The sequence below is a fragment of the Ambystoma mexicanum genome, chromosome 1p, assembly GCF_040938575.1.
Source record: "Ambystoma mexicanum isolate Mex_15411 chromosome 1p, UKY_AmexF1_1, whole genome shotgun sequence".
Classification (NCBI taxonomy): domain Eukaryota; kingdom Metazoa; phylum Chordata; class Amphibia; order Caudata; family Ambystomatidae; genus Ambystoma; species Ambystoma mexicanum.
Genome location: NC_090921.1, coordinates 990,870,987 through 990,893,448, shown reverse-complemented (window position 1 = coordinate 990,893,448; position 22,462 = coordinate 990,870,987). Strand labels below are relative to the sequence as shown.

Genomic DNA, 22,462 nt, shown 5'->3' with positions numbered 1-22,462 from the left:
TGACAGACATTCTGACAGATCCTTTAGTATTAGTTTGAGGCAGAGAAACCCCTATTAGAGAGAGGGATAGTTAGGGATTTTTCATAAAAGTCTAACACAACAAACGTGACACTCTTGGGTCAGCTTCCTTCTTCGACACCCTTACAGTGTCCACAAGGATCGAAATTAAGTTTGGATAAGCAGGGGCTAAAAGCAGTGCTTGGGTATCTAGCATTAATCAGTGACCAGGAGCTACCACTGGGCAACGAGGAGCTAACAACTAGCGTTCTGCAAATCAAACTTCCACATGCAAAGCAAACATATCATTTTGTCCATTATCTACAGCCCCTTATGCTTTAAATGTTCTAATTTTCCAACGCGGGGTTCTCGGGTGAGCTGTAGGGACCCCCTGTTCCTTTTGTCATTGTGTGGCCTGGAGCCGTGTCCCCTTGTGCCCCCAGGCCCCACGTGTTGCTCCGTTCCCCGTCTCCTTTGCTTCCCTCTTCCCCTCCTGCCACCCGCCTCCCACACCTCCCTCCACCCGTGATTGGCTACTAGGGCCTGCACTGTGTCTGGGCTTGCAGCTACACCGTGGGATAACGCCATTTCCAACTCGGCATTCCCAGGTGAGCTGTAGGGACCCCCTGTTCCTTTTGCCATCTTGTGGCCTGGAGCCGTGTCCCCATGTGCCCACAGCCCCCCAAATGTTGCTCCACTCCCCATCTCCTTTGCTTCCCTCTTCCCCTCCCTCCGCCTGCCTGACCTCCCCCCACTCGTGATTGGCTGACTGTTTGGTCTTAACTGAGACGACCAAGGCAGCCCTCTGCCTGGCAGCCCCTGCGGCTAACGGCCTAAGGCAAGGGGCGGCTCCTACAGAGGCGGCTCCAGGTGGTGTCTCCAGGTGTCCGCAGGGGTAGCCAGCAGCAAACAGTCTCCAACAAAACTGCTAGTGTGGCATGGGTGGGCTGTAGAGCAATTACTCTACTCCAGAAAGACCCCCGCCACTCTACCTTAACTTTCCATAACGTAAACTGTCATAGACTTGCACCATGCACACAGAGATTTATGACAACTGACCTAAATCTATTCATGGCTGGACTGCAAATGTTGTCTTGCATTACATACGAACATACTTGCCAATGTTAACTAGTGCCACACCTAGAGAGAATGGTGAAGATTAGCCAGCCTCACATTTAGGCAGGTCTAACAATGTTAGTGTGTGCCAAACTTCGATGGAATTCTCAACTTTAACCTGCGTCGCATCTGGATTATGGTGTTGGTGTCAGCATGTGCCACACTTGGATGGAGTGCTCAATTTGGCTGGCGTCGCATGTGGATAGAAATGCGAATGTTAGCATGTGGCAAACTCGGATGGAATTCTCAACTGTGCCCTGCGTCGCATCTGGATACAAATGTGAATGTTAGCATGCACCACGCTTTGATGAAACTGTGAATGTTAACCAGTGCCACACTGAGATGTAATAGTGATCACTAGCCTGCCTCGCAACTAGATAGGACATTGAGGATTGGCAGTGCCACACTCAGATGAAATAGTGAATGAAAGCAGGCAACACACCTAGACATAATTTAAAGGACAGCAATGCCAATTAACCAACCACTAACAATTTCACCCCTCTGCATACACCTCTCAAACTCTAACCAAACAACCACAACCCTAAACCACAACAATCCACACAAACTTCACTACACTGCTACAGCAAAACAAACCACACAGACTTGCACAACAGCACACGACGACTACCGACCATAAAACACCCCAAGCCCAGCCAACAGATCCACCAGGCTGAGGCTGCCAACAGCACATCACTGCTCTCTTGCACTTGTCCAGCTTATTCCCACTAACGCACCCCCCCCTGCTGGCCTTTTTCAGAGCTGCGAGAGCGCCAAAGGACCACTCCAGTGGTGATAGTGCACGGTACAAATATCCTTTAACATTAACATTAGACTGTCCCAAATACACAGAGTTAAATTTGCACAGGTGTGCATGTAAGGCAACAGTTTGTCTGGGATGCCAAAAATAGCTTCTGGCAGGTGTTGGTTTCAAGCTAACCAGGTTCTTCTAAGCTACAAACAGGAGCTAAACAGCTCCCAGCTCCCTGGAATTTCGAACTCTGGTCCAGATCCTATAATTAGACCTGCATCAGAATATTTGTTCCGGTCATTTTAATGTTCAAGTCGTGTCCACCGGAACTGCCCCAAAGACTAGTGCCCTTTGGATATACCCCCAATGGGTGCCCATGGTTGCGGGGTTTTGCAAGTTCCCTTCTACCAAAGTTGTCCACTGGTTAACAATAGACGCAAGTCCTGCTTTGCTTCTTTTCTTCGTGGGCTTCTAGGTCATGAACCTGCAACGAGAAATCTCCCTCTGGCTCCCCCTGAGGTCCGTTGCTGTGTTCTACTCACCTGTCGGGTAGAACTGAGCCTTGTTGGACTTACCCAGATTGTGCCAATTCCCTAGAGACCCCCAGCTCTTTTGCTGGACTCAGGGCTTTTTGATTTAACTATTGAGTGAGTGGGACTTTATATTCACTTATGTGTTTTTTCTGACTAGGATTTTTGTGTTTCTTACTGATTAATGGAGTCTTGTAAACGCCATAGGCATCTGCTTTTTGCATTGAGACACACAGCACCTTGTGTGCAGTGCCACTGAGAAGTCCCTTGGACTTCTCTTTATGTTTAACTACATTTTCTTGGGTGAACTATCGTTCCCAAGAATAGTAAAATGACCCTGGTCTTACTCATCTTTTCTTTTATGGGTCCAGCACACAACACCCTCCTGTGTGGAGTTCTGGGGGGGGGGGGGGGTTACATAATAACTCCTTTAACCCACTCCTTATGTAAGATTCTGTTACACTAATTCACTCGAGCGGCTGGTGGCAGTGGTTTCTTTTTTACTACCTTGTGCCTTGTATCTGCAGGCTGATAGCTCAGCTGCAGTACAGCACCCAAGGGTGACCCTTTTCTCAAAATGCCCCCAGTCTTCTTTTTTCGCCATTTCTTGTCAGTTTCTTCTGGGCTTTTACTCAGTTTGAATCAGGTTTGAGTGCTTTGTGCATTTCGCCTTTGGCGGGCTTCAGCCCTGAAGCCCACCCAGGCTCCAGTGTGTCTGGAAAGGCAGGAAGTGAGGGAGGGACAGGAAACCTCCATGTCCTTTGTGTCTAGGTGTGCCCGAGTAAAAACAATTTTGATTGGCCAGCTGGCTGTGCAGGAGGACAACCACCCTGCAGTGCGATTGACAGCCTAGGGCTGTAAATTAATGGGAACTTGCTTAAAAGGCAAAGCTTTTGGGATTAGAGGCAGAGTCGACCACTGGAGGGCAACATCCAACGAAGATGATGTGAAGAGACACCAGCAGCACCCTCCTGGACCGCAAAGTGCCTGATGAAGCCCTGCAGCTGTACTGATCCTGTTTACGTTTGACTGGGAAGACCCGCACGGGACGACTTTGTCCTTTGGGCTGGTGGGATCAACTAGCCTCAAGACAAGCTCCATTTTGGCACACCCCCTGACTTGCTGTGAGTTTCCAAGGCTGCAGAATCCCAATATCCAGAGACCCCCGACCATCATCGATTGCATCGTCTTCCGAAGTGCAAATCCGGCCAAAACTTTGTGGGAATCCAGAGGACCCTACAGAAGCAGGGAATCTTCATTCAGAGTCCAGGAACGAGGGATCAAGTGACTGCTAACCAGAGCTGTTTGTTCTTTGCACTGAGAAAAAGGCGCCAAAACCACAAAGAGCCACTGAATCAAGGAGAATCCATTGCTGCCGAGCCCCTCTCTCGAGTGCTGCCACAGGAGCCCAACAGACGTCCTCTCTTGTCACCACGACCAAGGACCAGGAACATGGATCTGCTACAATTCAACAAGGCATCCAACTGGAACAAATTATTCAGTTCACAGGTACTTTGGGGTTTGGGGTACATCAACCTTTTGCCATCTGGTGTGCTTTCTAGCTTGGGGGGTGCTATTTTACCCTCTTCTGATTTGACCTCAACTCACTTGCACTGGCCTTTCAGCTTGTGCTTCTTCAAGGCGACTATTTTCTATTTCAACGACTGACTATTTAAAAACATTTTCCAAGAATGCATCAAAACTTTGAACTAGCCCATTGACTTTGGCTGTCCTGGCTCCCTAAAGGGACTCCTTTTGAACCTACCGGCTTTGGCAGTGCTGGTTCCACTTGAAGCTTCACTTTGCGGATCCACAAAGAATTAAAGTAATAGGGGATGGAAAACAACAAGAATAGTAACTTTACCAATCAAATACTTCTTTAAAAACAAAGCAGCCTCTCAGATCAATTAAATGTAGAACATACTATAAAAGTGGAAGAAATCTAGCACCGGTAACATTTAAGGTACGATTATAAGGTATGATAGGTTATTTATAATGCACTTAATACCGAGAGGTTTCTAAGCGCGGACCCGGGGATCGAACCTGTGGTGTTCCGTGTCGTCTTGCTTCCAAGGCGAGCACGTTGCCGCTGAGCTATCCTCCCGAGCTAAGGCATCAAAAACATTAGTAATTTCCAAATAAATAAAATGAAAGATTTGGTTGTTTGCAGTGAAATTGTGTGCAAAAGGACAGAATAAGATTTTTACCGATTACAAGTATTGTTTATCACCAAATGCCAAGAGGCCACCAAAATGGCCTAGGTCACTATATAAAAGATCCATTTACATTACCCACTAAACCTTCACAGCCTCCATTCCAGCATTCATCTTACCGTGGAAAATTCCAAATGCGCATTGTGGTCCGCAACATGGTTTAAGGTGTCAGCCACAGGCACCATCATTGGAGGGATGGGATGCTTTGTTCGTTGCTCCTCTTCAGGCTCTTGAAAGCTTAAGAACCGTGAGACAAGTCAAATAAACATTTAGACACTACTAAATTGCCTCCCAAAACATTGTTCAGTTACCAGATAAGAGTGTGCAGACAAAGAAACAGGACATGCAATTACAGACCATCAGGATAGCACAAAAGGCAGTTACTCTCTGCAAGAGGGTTAGTATACAGGCTTTCTCTGGAGGGTGTGTCCCACGATCAATGGAAGGCAATTTCTGAACAAAAAATTGGAGCAATTTAGTTTCATTGAAAGTATTGGAAATGGGTATCAGGGTTAACAGCCCAAATACTTCAAAGAGTAACACATTTAGTGAAGCTAATAGAAATAATATCAGATAATTCTATAAGGATTACAGTTTCAAACACGTGTTTGCATTCATTACCATAACAATTTCAATAATAAAACGTAAAATCAACAGGGAACACATCACGTTACTTGTTCTACAACAGTTTTCCTCAAGACTCTGAAAATACTCATGAACACTACATTCACCCTAAGATACAACATGTGATATAGTTGATGTAATCTTCCAATGTTTCATGCACTAGTTATCGGTCACCAGCCACTGCTATGGAACAATAGCTCAGTTCAGAAGTCATGTCTGAGATGATCAGCAAACAAGGCATAGAATTACCTGTAGGCCATGACAAATGCCACTAATTTCTTGTACAGCTCTGCTGTGTGTCTTTCTGGCTGAAAGAGATCTGGGTGGTTCCTCATAAAAGGTGTCACAATGGTGAAGTACTCCACCTGCATGTTTTCCAGGTCCCTCTTCACCACCTCCGGAACACCAGTACCTTGAAGCAGTCTCTTGCGCTCCTGCTCCGGCCTGTGTCATAATGGAAGGAGAAAAATGTTACATATAGAAAAGTCAAAGTGGAAAAACATTTTTCAACGCAAAGTACAACAGCTACAATTTTCTGGCAGGGTCTTCTCCACCAGAACATCCATGTCCACGTGAACTTTTTTTAATTGCGGCATAAAGACAAAACTAATCTGTTCTGCTATGACCCACAACCTACAAGATTCTCTGTGCTTTTCTCTCACTTGAGCGGTTATTAACTCGCTTTCTAGTTAGATTGGATAATGGACCAGTGCAGACTTCCTACCATGCACAAGTGTGCCATTTGAGATGAGATAATTCCATTCTTCTAGCACTACATACATCAGTAAAAGGGCAGCAAAACAAAGTGAATGTATTGCTTCAGTAAAGATGAAGACACTGAGGGGATTCTGTGAAGCAGTCAATTGAGCTTTACAGCTCAGTATCTTGAAATGGTGCGCGGTTATTGAATGGATAACCACACTGCCTACGCCTGGTCTGTTTTTGTGTAAATCCCAATTTCTGATGTGATGATCAAGTAAGACTAATTCATGACCATTATACCCGAAACAAATTTATTGAGTAAGCATACATTTGTCCATATTCAAAAGCAGTCCTTTTCATGGTTCGGTATTTCAATGAAATAAGTATTCCATGTGGAGTCACATGATGCAGTTGAGTGGAAGAATCCCGTTAGCTCTGGTACCTCTGCACAGGCAAGATGATTTGTAGGATTTTAGAGCCATTTTGTTTGTGGGCCTGTAAACAGCCAACGCTACACAAAGACAGTGAGAGAGGCATACATTACTTACAGTAATCATATTTCTGATGCTTCTATCTGCTTAGATTCACATGCTGTGCATAGGCCAACATATAGTGGTAGTCACAGAGTATTACATAACTTGCTTTTGAAATTCGAAAAGGGACGTCGACTGGGTGTTTTTTGTAATACTATCCCTTGTGCCACATGTACTGTACCCATTGACCTTCGAGGTCCCTCAGATGGTTTTATTTCTGACATGAGGGTGCATGAAGTGTTTGCGCAAGTACAGGAAAATCGAGGTAGAAAGAATAAAGGCGAAAGGCATCTGTGCATCTTAAATTCCAAGAGGGGAGGAAGGGTGGCCGCATTTGAATCTAAGCTTTTTCAAGCATCAGAAATTGATTATGGAAAGTAATCTATGCCTTCTGAGGCTTGTGGAGATGGAGGTGGGATGTTTGAAGGTACAGTGGCAAATAGATGTCTTAATACCGCTTGACCCACCAGGGGGCCCGCTTTTGAGCGCATCTAAGCAGTAGTATTGTGTAAATGCGTAAATGGAACTCCAAGTGGCTGTTTTGTAAATTCCATCTAATGGAACATTTGCAATGAAAGCTAGAGTAGCCCTTGTACCCTGAGTAGAGTGGGCTCTCGGTGTGAAAGGTAAGGATTTGTTAGATAGTGAATAGGAAACTTGGATGCATGAGACTATTCACTTTGAGATCGCGGATTTAGAGGCATGATCTACTTCCCTACCAGCTGCTATGGAAACAGAGCTGATCTGTTTTACATAGGGGTTTAGTTTTGTCTAGGTAGTACATGATAGCTCTCCTTACATCCAGAGTATCGAGGCTTCTTTTTGCTGAATTTGTTGGGTTTTGGAAAAAAGCTGGAAGTTCAATGGATTGGTTAACATGGAACTTTGGGATAAATTTAGGTGAAAAGCAAGGATGTGTTCTGAGAACCACCTCGTCATTGTGAATAGTAATACAGGGATCTTGAACAGAGAGGGCTTTTACTTCACTGACCCATTTTATCAATGTGTTGGCTATAAGAAAAACAGTCATGTGTTAGATGTGTAAGACTAGCCTTGTGCATTGGTTCAAAAGGTGGCCCAGGAGTTTTGTGAGCAGAACATTTAGGTCCTACCCCGGAGATGGATTAGAAATTGGAGGGTATAACCTCTACTCCTTCCATGAAAGCTTTGTTTACAGGAACTTTCCACCATGACACTTTGCTCTGGGAGGTAGTGTAAGCAGAGTGCTGCTAAATGCACTTTGAGGGAATTAAAGACTAACCCAGAGTCCAAAAGATAAAGCAGATAGTGCACTATATGAAAAGGGGAACAGTAAAATGGACTGATGTTGCATGAACTGCGCCAAAATGACAAATCGTTTCTAAGTGTCTGGTGTTGGGTTTTCGGGCCTTTTTTTTACGATGTCCATACACCTTTGTGGAAGGTTTAAATGTCCAAACTCTAGGACTTCAGGAGCCAGGCTACCAAGTTCAGAGTTTGAGGATATGAATTGAAAGTTGTCCCTTTGTGTTGGGACAGCATGTTATATGGGCACAGAAGTTTGATTGATTTGCCACAGTTTGAGTAGGTGTGCAAACCATGGGTGTTGAGCCCACATTGGTGCTATTAGGATCAGTGTGACTGGTTCCTGGTGCATCTTATGAACTATCTTGTTGAGGAGTGGTGTTGGGGGGGGAAGCGTAAGCAAATTTCTCTGATCATCTCATCCACAGGGCCTTCAGCTTGCACTTTGGTTGGAAAAACCTACATTGCAAACAGATCCAAGTCTGGTTGTCCCCATTGGGCAAAGACATTGTGTGAAGTATGTGTGTGAATTTGCCACTCGTGTTCTGCGGGAAGCTGCAGATTTCTGCTTAAGTTGTCTGCTAGAAGATTGCGTTTCCCTGCAACGTGTTGAGATAGTAGGAAAATGTTGCATTGGAGAGAGCATTTCCAAATATTTTGGGCTAACCTGGACAGACTTGTGTCTCGGCCGGCTTGTTGAGGTAGAACATGGCAGTGGCACGGTCTGAGGACTAGAGCGGTTTGTCCTGCCAAGTGATGTTGAAATGCTTGTAGGGCCTTGAGCACTGCTAGGAATTCTAGTAGGTTGATGTGATTTCCTTGCGTTGGTTTTGTCCACACGGTGCGTGCCTTGCAATGAAGGTAATGTGCTACCCATCCAGAGAGTGAGGCATACTGTGAGAGTGGCCTGCACTGGTGGGTTGCAAAAGGGTTTCTCCTTTTAGCCCATTGTCTCTGGACCACCAGTGTAGAGCCTGTTCCAAGGGCTGCAAAACGACCACTAGATCGTCCCACTGATCGCTTGCTTGAGACGATTGATTTGCTAGCCACTTCTGCACAGGATGCATGCTCATCCGCGCGTATGGGACAAGGTATATGCAAGATGCCATCACGCCGAGAAGGCGCATTACCTTGCGCGTGGTTATCTGATGACCAGCGACATGAGGGATTTGAAACAGCATATTTTGGACTCTTTCGTTTGATGGAAAAACTAAGCGTTCTTGAGTCTTTATTAGTGCTTGCATGAATTACATTACTTGAATAAGAACAACATAATCAAAATCACAAGTGAACAGGTTCACTCCTACCCATTCAGACAACCCAAAAGTCTACTTCATATAATATAATGGACACACCTTCAAAGTAGCTGTAAATGTTTATAATCGAAGGATGAGACCTAAGGTCCAATTGTATACAAAACACAGAACATTCCAATGAACAACAGACATGCAACAAATGCGCAATTCTGCAGTACATGAATCTTCGATACACATGGGACTCGGATTTTAATACAAACATACTAGTGAATACATTGCCTACTGCTATGTTATAACACAACAGGGGTCAAAAACAAAGTGCATTAACATAACACAATGTTGAGAAGTTACAGATGTGAACAGTGCCAATGATGAACACTAATTGAAATTGAAAAAAGTCTACACAGGATTGTTTCGGCCCTAACAGGTTACAGCATAAGCCTTTCTTGAACGGGCCTTCATCAGGACGGATGGTGGAGTGTTCTGTGTGTGTACTGCCTACGAGACAAGATAATGTGGCTACTCATTTAGTAGCACACAGGAAGCGTTAAGTCAATTACTCACTGGCCGCGACACATCTACATCCAAAATGGCGGCCCGATATATAAACATCGGTCACCATGACGACGGCATCTTCCAGTTTATCACTGCCGCTTGGCAGGGAGCTCCACAGCACCACAGGTAAGTAATATGCGGGCTGGGCGCCGAACTAGGCGATCAATTTGGCATCTATACTAAAGCACAGTGTTTTGATTACACCCGTAGATACTCACGGTTGGGGGATCTGATAATAGAGAACACGAGCAACACGTGCAGCTCGCCAGGACGCCCGATTTAATCGGTGCAGTTTAGCACGGCATTCATAGAGAACTTCCAGCGGAGGTAAAACATTTGTAATTTTCAAAAAAAATTTCAGTTTCAATTCTTTGATATCTAGATTTGAATATTTTAGGACAATTGAGTTCACACATGACACGATAAAATGAACCAGTGAGAGGCATGTGATTCTCCACAGAGCTTGACCTCCCGCTTATACATTACAGGGACCCCAACCCTTGCAAGAAGGGGATTGATACAGGATAGCAAGCCTGGTCTCCCCACCAAAAGCCTCAGTCCACTGAACAGACACGGTGCCATCCAGGCCACGGCATAAGAGGCGCTAGAACCACACAGAGCCACATTTTCAATTCCTCATTTTAAAGGCACACTGTGGCGCGCACAGGTAAACCCACATAAGTCTACTATGACACGTGTGTGTTATTCTAGTGTTTGTCCATTACTGGTTGTACAGACATAGATCTGACATGAGTCCTCATTTATAGATTGGACCCCCTCCATTGAAACTATGAAGTTTCTCAAGAGATCACCCGATATCACATGGGTGCCCCACTCTTTCTGAAACCGTGCTGAGTTATTGCATTGACATAGTAAGAAATGTACACATTTATTTGGACATAAACAACAAATTAGTTATGTTTACCTCCTTACCTATTCCTCATTACCCAAGTACTGACACTGCCGCATTGTTCTTGTCTTGTAGGCAGTACACACACAAAACACTCCACCTTTCGAGTTCATCCGTCCTGATGAAGGCCCGCTCAAGAAAGGCTTATACTGTAACCTGTTAGGGCCGAAACATTCCTGTGTAGACTTTTTTCAATTTCAATTACAGTATTCATCATTAGCACTGTTCACATCTGTAACTTCTCAACATTGTGTTATGTTAATGCACTTTATGTTTTTGACCCCTGTTATGTTCTAACATAGCAGTAGGCAATGTATTCACTAGTAGGTTTGTATTGAAATCGGAGTCCCATGTGTCTCGAAGATTCATGTGCTTCAGCATCACACATTTGTTGCATGTCTGTTGTTCATTGGAATGTTCTGTGTTTTGTGTACAATTAGACCTTAGGTCTCATCCTTCGATTATAAACATTTACAGCTACTTTGAAGATGTGTCTTTTATATTATATGAAGTAGAATTTTGGGTTGTCTGAATGAGTAGGAGTGACCCTGTTCACTTGTGATTTTGATTTTGATTATAGAGCACTCCTGGGGATAGGGTCTCAACCAGGAGCCCTATACATTATTTTTGACTGGGGACAAGACTAGACTTTTTCTCAACGGAGAACCCCAATTAGAGCAATAGATTTATTTTTGCTTCAGTGTTGTTTTGACACATGAGCCAGTCGTCCAGATAAGGGTACACTGGGATGGATAACCTTCTCAAGTGCGCTGCTACCACTGCTAGAACTTTGGTGAACACCCTTGGCACTGATGAAATGCCGAAGGTGATCAGTTTGAACTGATAGTGTGTATGTGCTAATTGGAAGTGCAGCTATATTCTGTGCACTGGCAACCTTGAAATATGAAGCTATGCATCTTTCATATCCAATGTTCCCATGCAATCCCCTTGTTTTAAGAGGGGGAATTACTTCTTGAAGTGTGGTCATACAAAACTTTTGTGGTGTCACATGCGTTGGCTGGACTCAGGACTAACATAGGGTGCATAGTTCAATCCTTTTTTGGAACTAGAAAGCACACGGAATAGATACCCCTGTTTACTTCATGAGATGGAACCAGCTCTATTGCGCCTTCCTGCAGGATTTTTTGATGTTGTGGAGACATTTTCCTGTGTCTTGGTGGATGATGTTGGGGTTTCTCTAGAATCTCGATGGAGTAACCCTTTGCCACTGTTGATAGAACCCACTGATCCGATGTGATTACCTCCCATTCGTGGGCACATAGGCAAATGCAGCCTTCAACTGGGGAGACATGGGAGGGAACTTGGACGGGAACGTCCTTGCTTAGAGGCTGTAGCGTCTCTAGCAGTGACAGCTCTACCTAGAGTTCTTCTGTAGCCCCTTTGAAAACTGGATTGATAAGGGGTGGATTGACTGGGAGGCAAACCAAGAGGACGGTCCCCGATTGTATCCTGTCTGTGACCAGCGTGGGAATCCCTGTCCGCAAAAGGAACAGCGTGGGTGAAATAACCCCTGTTATAAATAGGGTTTATTTGATATCAGCCCTCGTGTCTTTAGGGTCTTTTGCTCCTCTTCAGCACATTTGAGAGCATGGTCTACAGCTTTGGCGCAGAGAACATTGGGCACAATGGGCATGTTTAATAAAGTACGCGAACAACTAAATATAAGCATAATAACTTCTATAATAATGGCATTAGCCAAGGAACTCTGCAAATAGTGACCGACTCCGATGACTGGAAAAAAACAACCTTGACGGGTAAAGGACCATGGGTACAGTACACGTCACACAAAGGATAGTATAACAAACGCTGCGACTACCACTAGATGTCGGCCTATACACAGCATGCGATTCTAAGCAGAGCCACAAGCCTCCGAAATATATGTATATACACACACATACAACAAAAGCAGCAACTGAGAATCTAAGAATTCACAAAGAGCAAGGGTCCAGCTTAAACACAGGAATATCTCATGAATTAAAGGTCTTGCATAAACACGAGGGCAATGTGGGAGCTATAAAAGAAGGCAACTCTGAGCTATTCACAGTACTGGGTGCAAAGCAAAACATTTACAACGCACTGGCCAACAAAATTCAGGTTCGGTTGCACTAAATCAACTGTATGAAGCAACAGCTAGAGGCACTAGCTGAAAAAAACCTACAAGCTGGACAATACTACAGTATCACTGGAAGAGCGAGTGAAAGCTCCAACTACTGAACTTTAAACAGCTATGACGTGGTCAGAATACCAAGGAGTGTGATTGCGGTGCAATAACCGATGAATTATTGGCCTGAGATATTGACAGCACAGTGTTAGGAAAGATTTCTCTTTTAGCAACTTTCCCTCCATATTCTATGGACACCCAAACTTTTTACTTTTTGTTTTTGAACCAGTTCTGACTTTTTATACGAAGTGAAGTTTTCAGCTTCACTCCCTGGCCTTGCTCATTTTGTTATGGGGAAACTGGTCAGTGCTTCAGACCAGCAGTATTGGAAAAATAGGTTTCCCTTTTGTCATTTTTACCAACTTTTTAACAGTGCACACAGCATCCTACAATGCAGTACGGACACCTTTGTATCAACCTAGTCTTTTACACATGGGAATTTTGGTTACTTTTACATGTGCCTATAAACAAGCTGGTGGCAGCAGATACCCGTTCGGAAAGATTTCCCTTAGGTGCAATTTTCCCTCCATTTATGGACCCCCCCCCACATTTTGGGTTTTGTTTGGCTTACCTAACCTGACTTTTTCCAGTGGAGCACAGCCTTCAGTTGCACTACTCTGGGCTTTTGCTCATCTGTTGTAGGGAAACAGACATCCTTCAGACGGTCAGTACTGGGAAACTATGTTTCCCTTAGTCTGACTATGTTAACATGTCTTGGTAAAATTTTATCTATGTGCCATGTACCTTACAGTACAGTGCACAAGGGTCCTTTTGTTTTATGGCCTTCGGCACCATCTAAGGATTTTTGGGTGGTTGTACAAGTGTGCCTAGGACGAACTGGTGGCAGCAGTTTACTTTTAAAATATTTGTACTTCTTTAGTGGACCAAAACGCGTTTACTACATTTGACTGAAGACTAGGGCAAGTGCCGAAAATGGCTGTGTCACAAAGTCTTTTGTTCTGTCCTTTGGCCATTTTGTCCCTCTGCCTTCCCCCCCCCACCCCGCGGTCGAGTGAACTGGGTATTCCTTAATTGGGCATGCAGTCTCCCGCGAAAACCACTTCATTTGCGGGCTTCTGCATGTCACATGTGCTAGTGCCCAGGAAGAGGGTTGGGACTGTCTGGCCCCAATCCACACTACTGGTCCCAGTATGTCTGGCAAGCCTGAATGACTGGAACCACCATGGTCCATGATTGGCCCATGCACGGCGTGAATGCAAGCAAGCAGATCTTCCATTGGCTATCCCAGATTTGAGCGCCAAACGAATCTTGGATAAGAGAAGGGGGCCCTGCATCCATTCCCGGTCGATCACCTGAAGTTCACACCGAACTACAGAAGGAGCCAAGTATCCTGAAATGAAAGAGCAGACCTGTGGAACTGCTGGAGACGTGCCAGAAGGTTTGGCACCCTGACCCTGCTGTTGTCCTTCGGAATCCTGCTTTTATATCGATCGCAGAAGGCCTGCAAGGGCGCTTCGACCCTTTGAAGTAGTGGGATCAACTATTCTCGGCACCTCCTGCTTACCCTCAAAAAGAGCCTCTTCGGAAGTGTTCCTGGGCCATCTAGTGAACTGACCAGCTCGAACCCGGCGTATCAGATAGGAGCACGGATGTCCTCTGTTGACACTTGAGACTTTGGGAATCGCCAACTTGTGGTCCTGGGCCCTCTCCCGCCAAAACTTGTAGTCCTAGCTCCTCTGGGTCATGATTTTTTAGGGTGCGCCATGCCTCAAGCATTTGCGGTCCATGGGTGCCCCTGCTGTGGTGACTGTTGTTGTAGGAGCCTTGCATACCTGCCCAACTCTGCCCCGAGACATGCTGCACTGGAACGGTCCTCTTTTCTTCACCGAGAGCTGAGAAAATGCTACTGTCCAGCCACGGACGATCGTCCTGTCCCGCAGCCACTGAGAGCCAGAGTGACGTGCAACTTCAGGGGTAGAACCTACAAGCGACCTCGACTAGACTGGCAAAGTTTGGCCCGGACTGTGTCAAGGGTCGGAGAGTACTTACCTGTGGCCCCCTGGCACAGCCATTGTTCTATATGATTGAGAATCCCTGAAAAGATGCTCATTTTAGCAGGGCTTGCCTGCTCTCCCTAGCTATTCCCGAAACTCGAAAGTCGCACTAACTGTAGACCCTCCTCAAATAATAGGACACTGTTCATCTTCTCAAGCCCCTTCCTGAACTACTACAGCTCGCTGAAGAGGACCAGTTTTCGCTTTTACGCACGACCGCGCGTTAACGCACTGCTGTACTTTTGAGCATAAGGCTCCCCCATTCGTAGGGCAGGACTGCAAAAGTTAGGGATCGACTTTGAAGAACTGCCTAATGCAATATTTGTGTTGGCGTATCTATTCTGTTGCAGGTTGTATTCTCCCCCTGAACTGCATTAGGCGAAACATATCTGTATGCATGGTAAAGATTGTAAGGCGTGTGTGGTAACTGTTTATGTTTAATTTGGTTTATATGTGTTTAGTTATCATGCCCACTATAAATGTATTTTTGATATACACTTAAATAAGAGTGTTCTGTGGAGTTTTACTGTGTGTGCTCATTAAGGGCTTCCAATCACTCTTACCCATCCTGAGACTTAGTCTTGACCGCCTGCCAAACTACCGTAGATTGGTCTGGTTTGTCCAGAAGGTTCCCCTGTTCCACTTAAATAGGGTGGCCTCCTAAACCTCTCCCCACCAGGTTAGAGTTTAGAAATCCATATTAATAAATTGGTGTACAGCATGGGATAAGATCAGAGGTACCCAGTGTTGCGCACAGGTGAAATACCAAGGTTACACAAAGAAACACGGTGACCTTAGTTTAAATTTAACTGTAAGCCACCTGCCTCAATTTTAGCATGGCCGCCTGCCAGGCTACCGTAGATTGGTTTGTCCAGGAGTTTCTCCTGTTTCACTTAACTAGGATGGCCACCCAAACCTCTGCCCACCAGGTCAGAGTTTAGAAATCCATCAACATTTTTGCATTCTTTTTAGGGTGCACATTCACATTTACCACGTATGACTACTAAATTTGGCCAGTGCCCTAAAATGGATGTGTCACAAGTTTTCTTGCTTGTTCTTTGGCCATATTGTTGTTTGGTCAGAAAATCCCATATAAAAAAGGTCATGCACTTGCCCGGGAAAGCTGCTGCTTTCGCAAGCTAGTGGTGCCTTTGTCTGTGGCACATCAAGTGGGTGGGACGGTCTGGTCCCACTTCACATCTGTGGTGCCAGAGAGCCTGCGTGTGAGGCATAAGTGAAACCCACAGTGGTCCCCGATTGGACCACTGCGGGCTCTTTGAATGGTGCAGATGCTTACTTGCTTCCAGCCAAGAGTTAGGATAAGAAGAGGACTCCTGCAGCCATTTCTTGAGATCAGTGTTGGAGCCAAGTATCCTGTGTAGACTAGTAGACTGAAGATCCATGGACGACTCCTGAAGCGGCCCAGTATCCTTTCCTGCAATTGGCCCAGTGAAGCCATGCTGGACTTCCTGATCTGCGAAGGCTGTGAGCGTCATTTCAAGCACTGGGCTGGCCAGTCTCGACACCTTCTTGAGAATCCAGCCGTCCTGAGCCTTCGGAAGTTCCCTGGACCACCCAGTGGACTGACCGGCTCTCCAGTGGACTACCTCAGTAGAATTATCGCCAGCACTTCAGTGGTTGCCAGCTCGTATCGCAAGTCGCCTTTCGACCAGGTTTCAGCTTACCAACATCAAGGGATCCTGCTCTGGAAACCAAGACTGGAAAGACACCTTCTGTCACCCGTGTGCGGTAGCAACTCGCTTTCCCCATCTGGTGAGGTGTTCTCAAAGTCTGCATCAGTGCCTTCTGCATTTCTTCTTCGCAAAGGGTAACACTCTGCTCCTGGATTAATCCTTGCACCTGCAGCTCCTGGGCACCTTCAACTGGATCCAACAGTGGAAAAACCTGCCTCCAGCAACCCACAGTCCACATACCTAGTCATCTTGCAAAATCGGAGTCAGGGTGGTAAGTAATTGAAACACATTCACCTCCCCCTGTAATCCTTTGAATAAACTTTGGTTATTCCATTCCATCGCTTTTTGATGGTCTATCTAAAAGCTTGTATCTGAAAGATAGTGTTGGGTAGATTTTCCTTTTTGAGTTGACTTCTCCCTACTATGAGAGTCCCCCAGCATTTTTGCTGCACAATTGAATTTTTGGACAGTTCCGAGTTGAGTGGGAACCTTTTTCCACACTCACTCATCTATCTACTCTGACCCTGGGAACCCTTTTCACCTCTTTTTCGGTACTTTTTAATGGAGTTTCTCTAACTTTTTTGGCACCTACCTTTTCCTATTGCAGCACACAGCTCTTTCTGTGCAGTGTTGCTGGGAGTTCCTAGAGCTTCCATTTTTATTTTACCTGTGATAACACAAGCTACCAGGGCAGTAAGACACTCTTTGCCCCACCTGTATTTTATTTTTGCGAGATCAGCAGAGCCCACTTTCAGTGGAGTGCTGAGGGGAAAACAATGTCTCCCCTTGTCTCGTCTCTCATGTAACTTTTTGATTACTGTGACACAATCTGGTGGCAGTGTACCTTTTTACACACCTTTTTGTGGACTTTTGTCACATGCAGTCTTTGCAGTTGCAGTAAGGGACACAAGGGTCACCATTTGCCTAAAATGGTGGCTGTACTTTTTTAAATCCTGTTCTCAATGGCTTGTCCGGTCTTGAGGGGAGGTGACAACTCCCCTGGTCTTTGTCCTGCAGTGTGCCTGCCTGGAACCAGTTTGCACTGGGAAGCTGGCTGTCCCCCTTGGACAGCCACCCCCCCCCCCCACACCCTACAAGTTTGAAGGGTGCACGAGTGATGATTGGTGGACTCTACCATTGTTCGTGGATCGATCTGAGGGTCCTGGAGCTGAAACTCAGTCAACCACTGGTACCAAGATTCTGACGAAGGACATCCACAACCACTTCCAGTGCCCGCCAGGGGCGCCTCAGTAACTACTGCTGTCCCAATCTCAAATTCTGTACGAAAGCGAAGCTCCAAAGAGGACAACTTCCTCCCTAGGACTGGTGGGCCTAACAAGTCCCAACACAAACTGCATTTTGCACCCTCCCTGGAAGAGTTGCGACCTCCACAGCCTGCAATTCTCCAATGCCTGCGGTCTTGCACCATTTTGCAGTGCAACGTCTTCGGTCGTCTGAATTTTGTGGGCATCCTTCTGGAGCTCCAGACACTGGACGCTGCTCCCAAAAGTACTATGAGCCGAGACAAGGACTGACAACAAGAGCAAAGTCTAACGTACGACAACCCTCCTTCACCAGAGCCTTGAAAAGGGCACCAACAAGCCAGTGCTACAATGATTCTCTGCTGGGCATCCGACCACACTAAAGCAATTGCCAGATCCATTCCAAGTTCTTCATTCCTGTCACTAAGACCAGGAAACCTGAACCGGGGTCTTTTCTTAAAGGCATTGCTTTATTGATCCTGTCTTTCTGGGGGCTGCAGATCGCTGCATCTCACACCCCTCCAGGGCCTACATTAGGGTGGACAAACCATTGTGCTCTGCCTTGCCTTAGGACACTTCTTAAAGCAATTCAGTGCGGTTTGCATATATGTTTCAGGAGGTTTGATTATATGATTTGTTACCATTATTGCGATTTTGAAGTATCCAACTCTGAACATTGCAACTGCTCTATTATATTATTGTGTGATGGTACTTACCTTACTTGAATGGTACAAGCCTTGGTGTGTATAAATAAATACGTTTTATTTTATATAACTCAAGAGTTTCCTTGAACTAAGTAAATGGTCCGAGTTCTGTGTGCCTCACTACAGTCCTCCTCCCTCCTAGACTAAAGCTCATCCACAGCTACCAAACCTTTGGGTAGCTCAGTCTAAAGCTAAGGAATGCAACCATGTTTGTCCAAAGTGGGTTTTCTAAAGTCTTGTCACAGACAGGACTTTGGGAGAGAAAAAAAAAACGAACAGATTGGAATAATATTTTACCTACCTGTAATTTGTTGAATATCTTCTGGAACATTTTAACCAGTACAAGAACTCTTTCAGCATCTGTCCCTTCTCGTAAAAAGATAAGACGGAGATTTGTGTCTTTTGGGCACAAGACCCCAAACATCATAGGGATTGGACTTATAAAGTTAGGGCATAATTCTTGTCAACTGGTTTGATTCTATTGCATCACTACGTACCTTCTTTTAGTTGTCTAAATTATTGTATGCATACTTACAAACCTTCAGCATATTAGAGTATTTTTGTACTCGCCTGTCTAAATCGAATTATTGTGTGCTTCACTGTGTGGACCCCTGACCCCACTCACTGTCTCCCGAGACTAAGCCTTGACCACTCTCCACGCTTAACTTGATTGGGTTAGGGATAACCTCTCAGAGTTCCCCTATTCACTATAACTAGGTTGGCATCTGTCCACGAGGCCAGATTCTAGCAATCCATCTCAACAGACATTATATACAAGAGTTAATACATCAGCTGCTACCTGGGGCACAGCCATCAAAGGTCATTATAGTGGAGCGCACCCACAGAACACTTGTAACAACGCCCCCTTGGTGAACCAACTCCCACCACAAGCAAGTTGGGATGTGAATGAGCCCTCTGAATTGGTCTCCTACATGTTTGGGACCACGCACAGGCAGGAGGAATACAGACACATTCTGACACCACAACACTGCAGTTCTCAGGGGTAATCTCTTCTCCCTCTTAAATCTCCAAGTCACTCGCCTACCATTTCTTCTACTCTCCACCTGAGGCCATCCTCGTATGGCTCGTGGGGAGGGAGATTGTATTGTCTTTCCTTAAGTTTCCCTGCAACACTCATTCTGCACAGGCTGATGGCTCGGACATCAGTTAGCAGGCTGCACATTAGCAAACCACACCCTCTGGCTATCTGTATGAATGAACCCAGTATGATTTCTACTTTTAGAAGCCCTCCAACCCCAAATTCCCAGACACTCTTGAGCAGAAACATTTGTTATCTGAATGAATTTAATACTTCCACTACATTAGTAATTTCATCCACAAACGTTTTGCTAGGCAATATGGGCATCTCACTATAATCCCCCCACCCCTCATATTTTCCATCAGTCTAAATACCAAAAACCATACATGCATCCAATGATCACTCTTCCATGTCACAAGTGCAGCTGGGTATCGACACAAAGAGCTGTGGAGACCTACAGATCTACAGGGTAGGACTATTTCAATGTATTCTCTTATTATGAGTGTTGAGATGAATTTCTAAAGTTTAGCCTGCTGGAGAGAGTTTAGGAGGCCACCCTAGTTATAGTGAACAGGGAAACTCTGGGAGGTCAGCCAAACCAATCAAGGTAGTAAGGAGAATGGGCAAAGCTTAGTCTCAGGAGAGGTAAATAGGGCCAGGGATCCACAACGAGTCCACACAATGAGCAATCAAGGATTACAATTCGACAGCAAGTATACAAATACTATATTTATTATTGTCCAAAGAACACACTATACAAATGACTCGTAACAGGTAATAATATCATACAATACCACTAATATAAAAACAAATATACAGTCAGTGCAGAATAATAAATTCACCCCCACAATAACTGAAAGGTAAGTTAAGTCATTAGTTATAGCACAAACAGTCTACAGGAATAATAACCCTAACTTGTACAGTCCAACCCTAAATTGAATTGGTACTCTTGTTCAGAAGGGAATTGCCATAGCATTTCAGTGCTGGACTGCCCATGTGAGTGGGACAAAGACTGATATGCAAATGGTATTTGCCATCTGTGAAAGGTACAGTGAGCTAAAGTGTGGCTGCGGACTCTCCAGTGGGTACCTGCCCATAGAACAGGTCAATGGGCCGTGATCATTCTCGCAGAGGGGCACCTATGGAATATTTTTTGAATAGGGAATACGTCGGAGGACCCAATCCCCTCGAAATGAAGTTTCTTCAGACGAGCGCTTGAAGATGGATAGCGCCGCCAAATAGCCTTTGAATGTTCCAACCTGGAGCCCCAGATTGGCTAGGTACAGCAGAAAGGACAACACCACTGGTGTTTTACATAGCAAAGGGTCCACATTCCTCCCTGAACGAGCTGCAGAATTAGTTCCAACGGCACAAAGACTTAGTTCCTGGCCTTCTGGCCGAAAGAAAAATCTCCATAACATAATTCTGGAGGTCCCAATCCTTATCAGAATAACCAGCCTCTAAGAAACCATGCGTTAAGGCCGAGTGTCTTGACCTCTGGATGGAGAACCCGACCCTCCACTCGCGAGAGAAGGTCCTCTCTTTGTGGAAGACGTATTGGAGGGCAGATGGACATGTCCAGAAGGTTCGGGTACCACAGCCTCCTGGCCCAATTCCGGGGCAATTAGGATCATGGATTTCCCGAACTTCCTCAACCTCCTGATCATGTGTGGAATGACGGGGACTGGAGGAACTCCCAGTCCACCATGAACGAGTCTCCTAGAGCTCCTCTTGGGGGAAATTCCCTGGAGCAGTAAGTTTGCACTTCTGGTTGACACTGGTCGCGAACAGATCCACTTGAGGGGTTCCCCAAAGGGTGAAGGTCTCTTGAAGGACTTCCTGAGCTAGCTCCCACGTGTGGGAGACTGTACTCTGCCTGCTCAGAGCGTCCGCCGCCGTGTTTTTCTCTCCGGCCAGGTGAACTCCCGACAGAGATTCCTTCTCGAATTGCCCAGAGCTGCATTGCCTCTCTGCACAGTGGTAGTGACCCTACACCACCTCTCTTGCTGAGGTAGTACATGGCCACTGTGTTGTCAGTCATTATCAGGACATTCTTTCCCCGAACAGAGGGTAGAAAAGCCTTCAGCGCCAGTCTGATTGCTCTCAGCTCCAAAAGATTGACGTGTAGTTTTGACTCCGATAGAAACCAACGACTGCCGACTGTCAGATCGTTGGTGTGGGCTCCCCACCCAGTGAGTGAGGCGTCCGTCACTACCGTTATCTCCAGCAATGGTTGCCAAAAAGGTTCTCCCTTCAGAATGTTGTCCTCGCAGGCCCACCACAGGAGATTCTGTGTGACCCTGCTTGGAACCTGAAGTAGGTGCGACATGTTGCAAAGAACCGAGAACATTGTGCCCCGAGAGCCCACTGAAGGGATTTCATTCTCAGGCGAGCCTCTGGCACCAGAAAAATGCAGAATGCCATGACGCCGAGCAACCTCAAAAAGTCAAAGGCCAGGAGACGTTGGGCACTGTGAAATTTGGTAAGCATCTGCAAACTGTCTTGAGCCCTCACCTCGGGTGGCAAGCTCTTTCCCAAGGATGTATCCAGTACTGCACTGATTAACTGGATCTTTTGAGTGGTGTGATATGGGACTTCTTGTAATTGAGGGAGAAGCCCAGTCTGTGGAGAGAGTGGCAAGTGATGTTGAGATGATCCAGGACTTGTTTGGGGGAACGCGCCCTAATCAGCCAATCGTCCAGGTAGAGGTAGACATGTATCATCCCTCTACTAAGGCTCGCTGCCACCACTGCCATGAGTTTGGTGAAAACCCTCAGGCGGAGGTCAGGCCAAACGGCAGACCTCGAAACTGATCATGGGAACCGCCAAAGACGAACCTCAGGTACTTAGTGCTTGAGGTGGATTGGCACATGAAAATAAGCATCCTGAAGGTCCAATGACACCATCCAATCTTGGAGTTGGAGAGCCTGAAGGATATGAGAATGTGACCATCTTGAACTTGTCCTTCCTGAGGAACTTGTTCAAGTATCTCAAGTCCAAGATGGGTCTCGGTCCTCCATCCTTTTTGGGGATTATGAAATATGGAGAATACCATCCTTTGTTCCTCTCCGTTCAGGTACCTGCTCCATAGCACCTTT

The 22,462-nt window shown here is 45.7% G+C and overlaps 1 protein-coding gene across 1 annotated transcript in view; it reads right to left on the bottom strand.

Annotated features, from left to right (window-relative positions):
- Positions 1-22,462, bottom strand: part of SETD6 (SET domain containing 6, protein lysine methyltransferase) — a 667,868-nt gene that overhangs the window by 382,144 nt on the left and 263,262 nt on the right. The window contains exons 5-6 of the mRNA XM_069654594.1: positions 5,478-5,672; positions 4,724-4,841 (exon numbers count right to left, since the gene is read on the bottom strand). Coding sequence (XP_069510695.1) covers positions 4,724-4,841; positions 5,478-5,672 — 313 coding nt within the window. The remainder of the gene's footprint in view (positions 1-4,723; positions 4,842-5,477; positions 5,673-22,462) is intronic.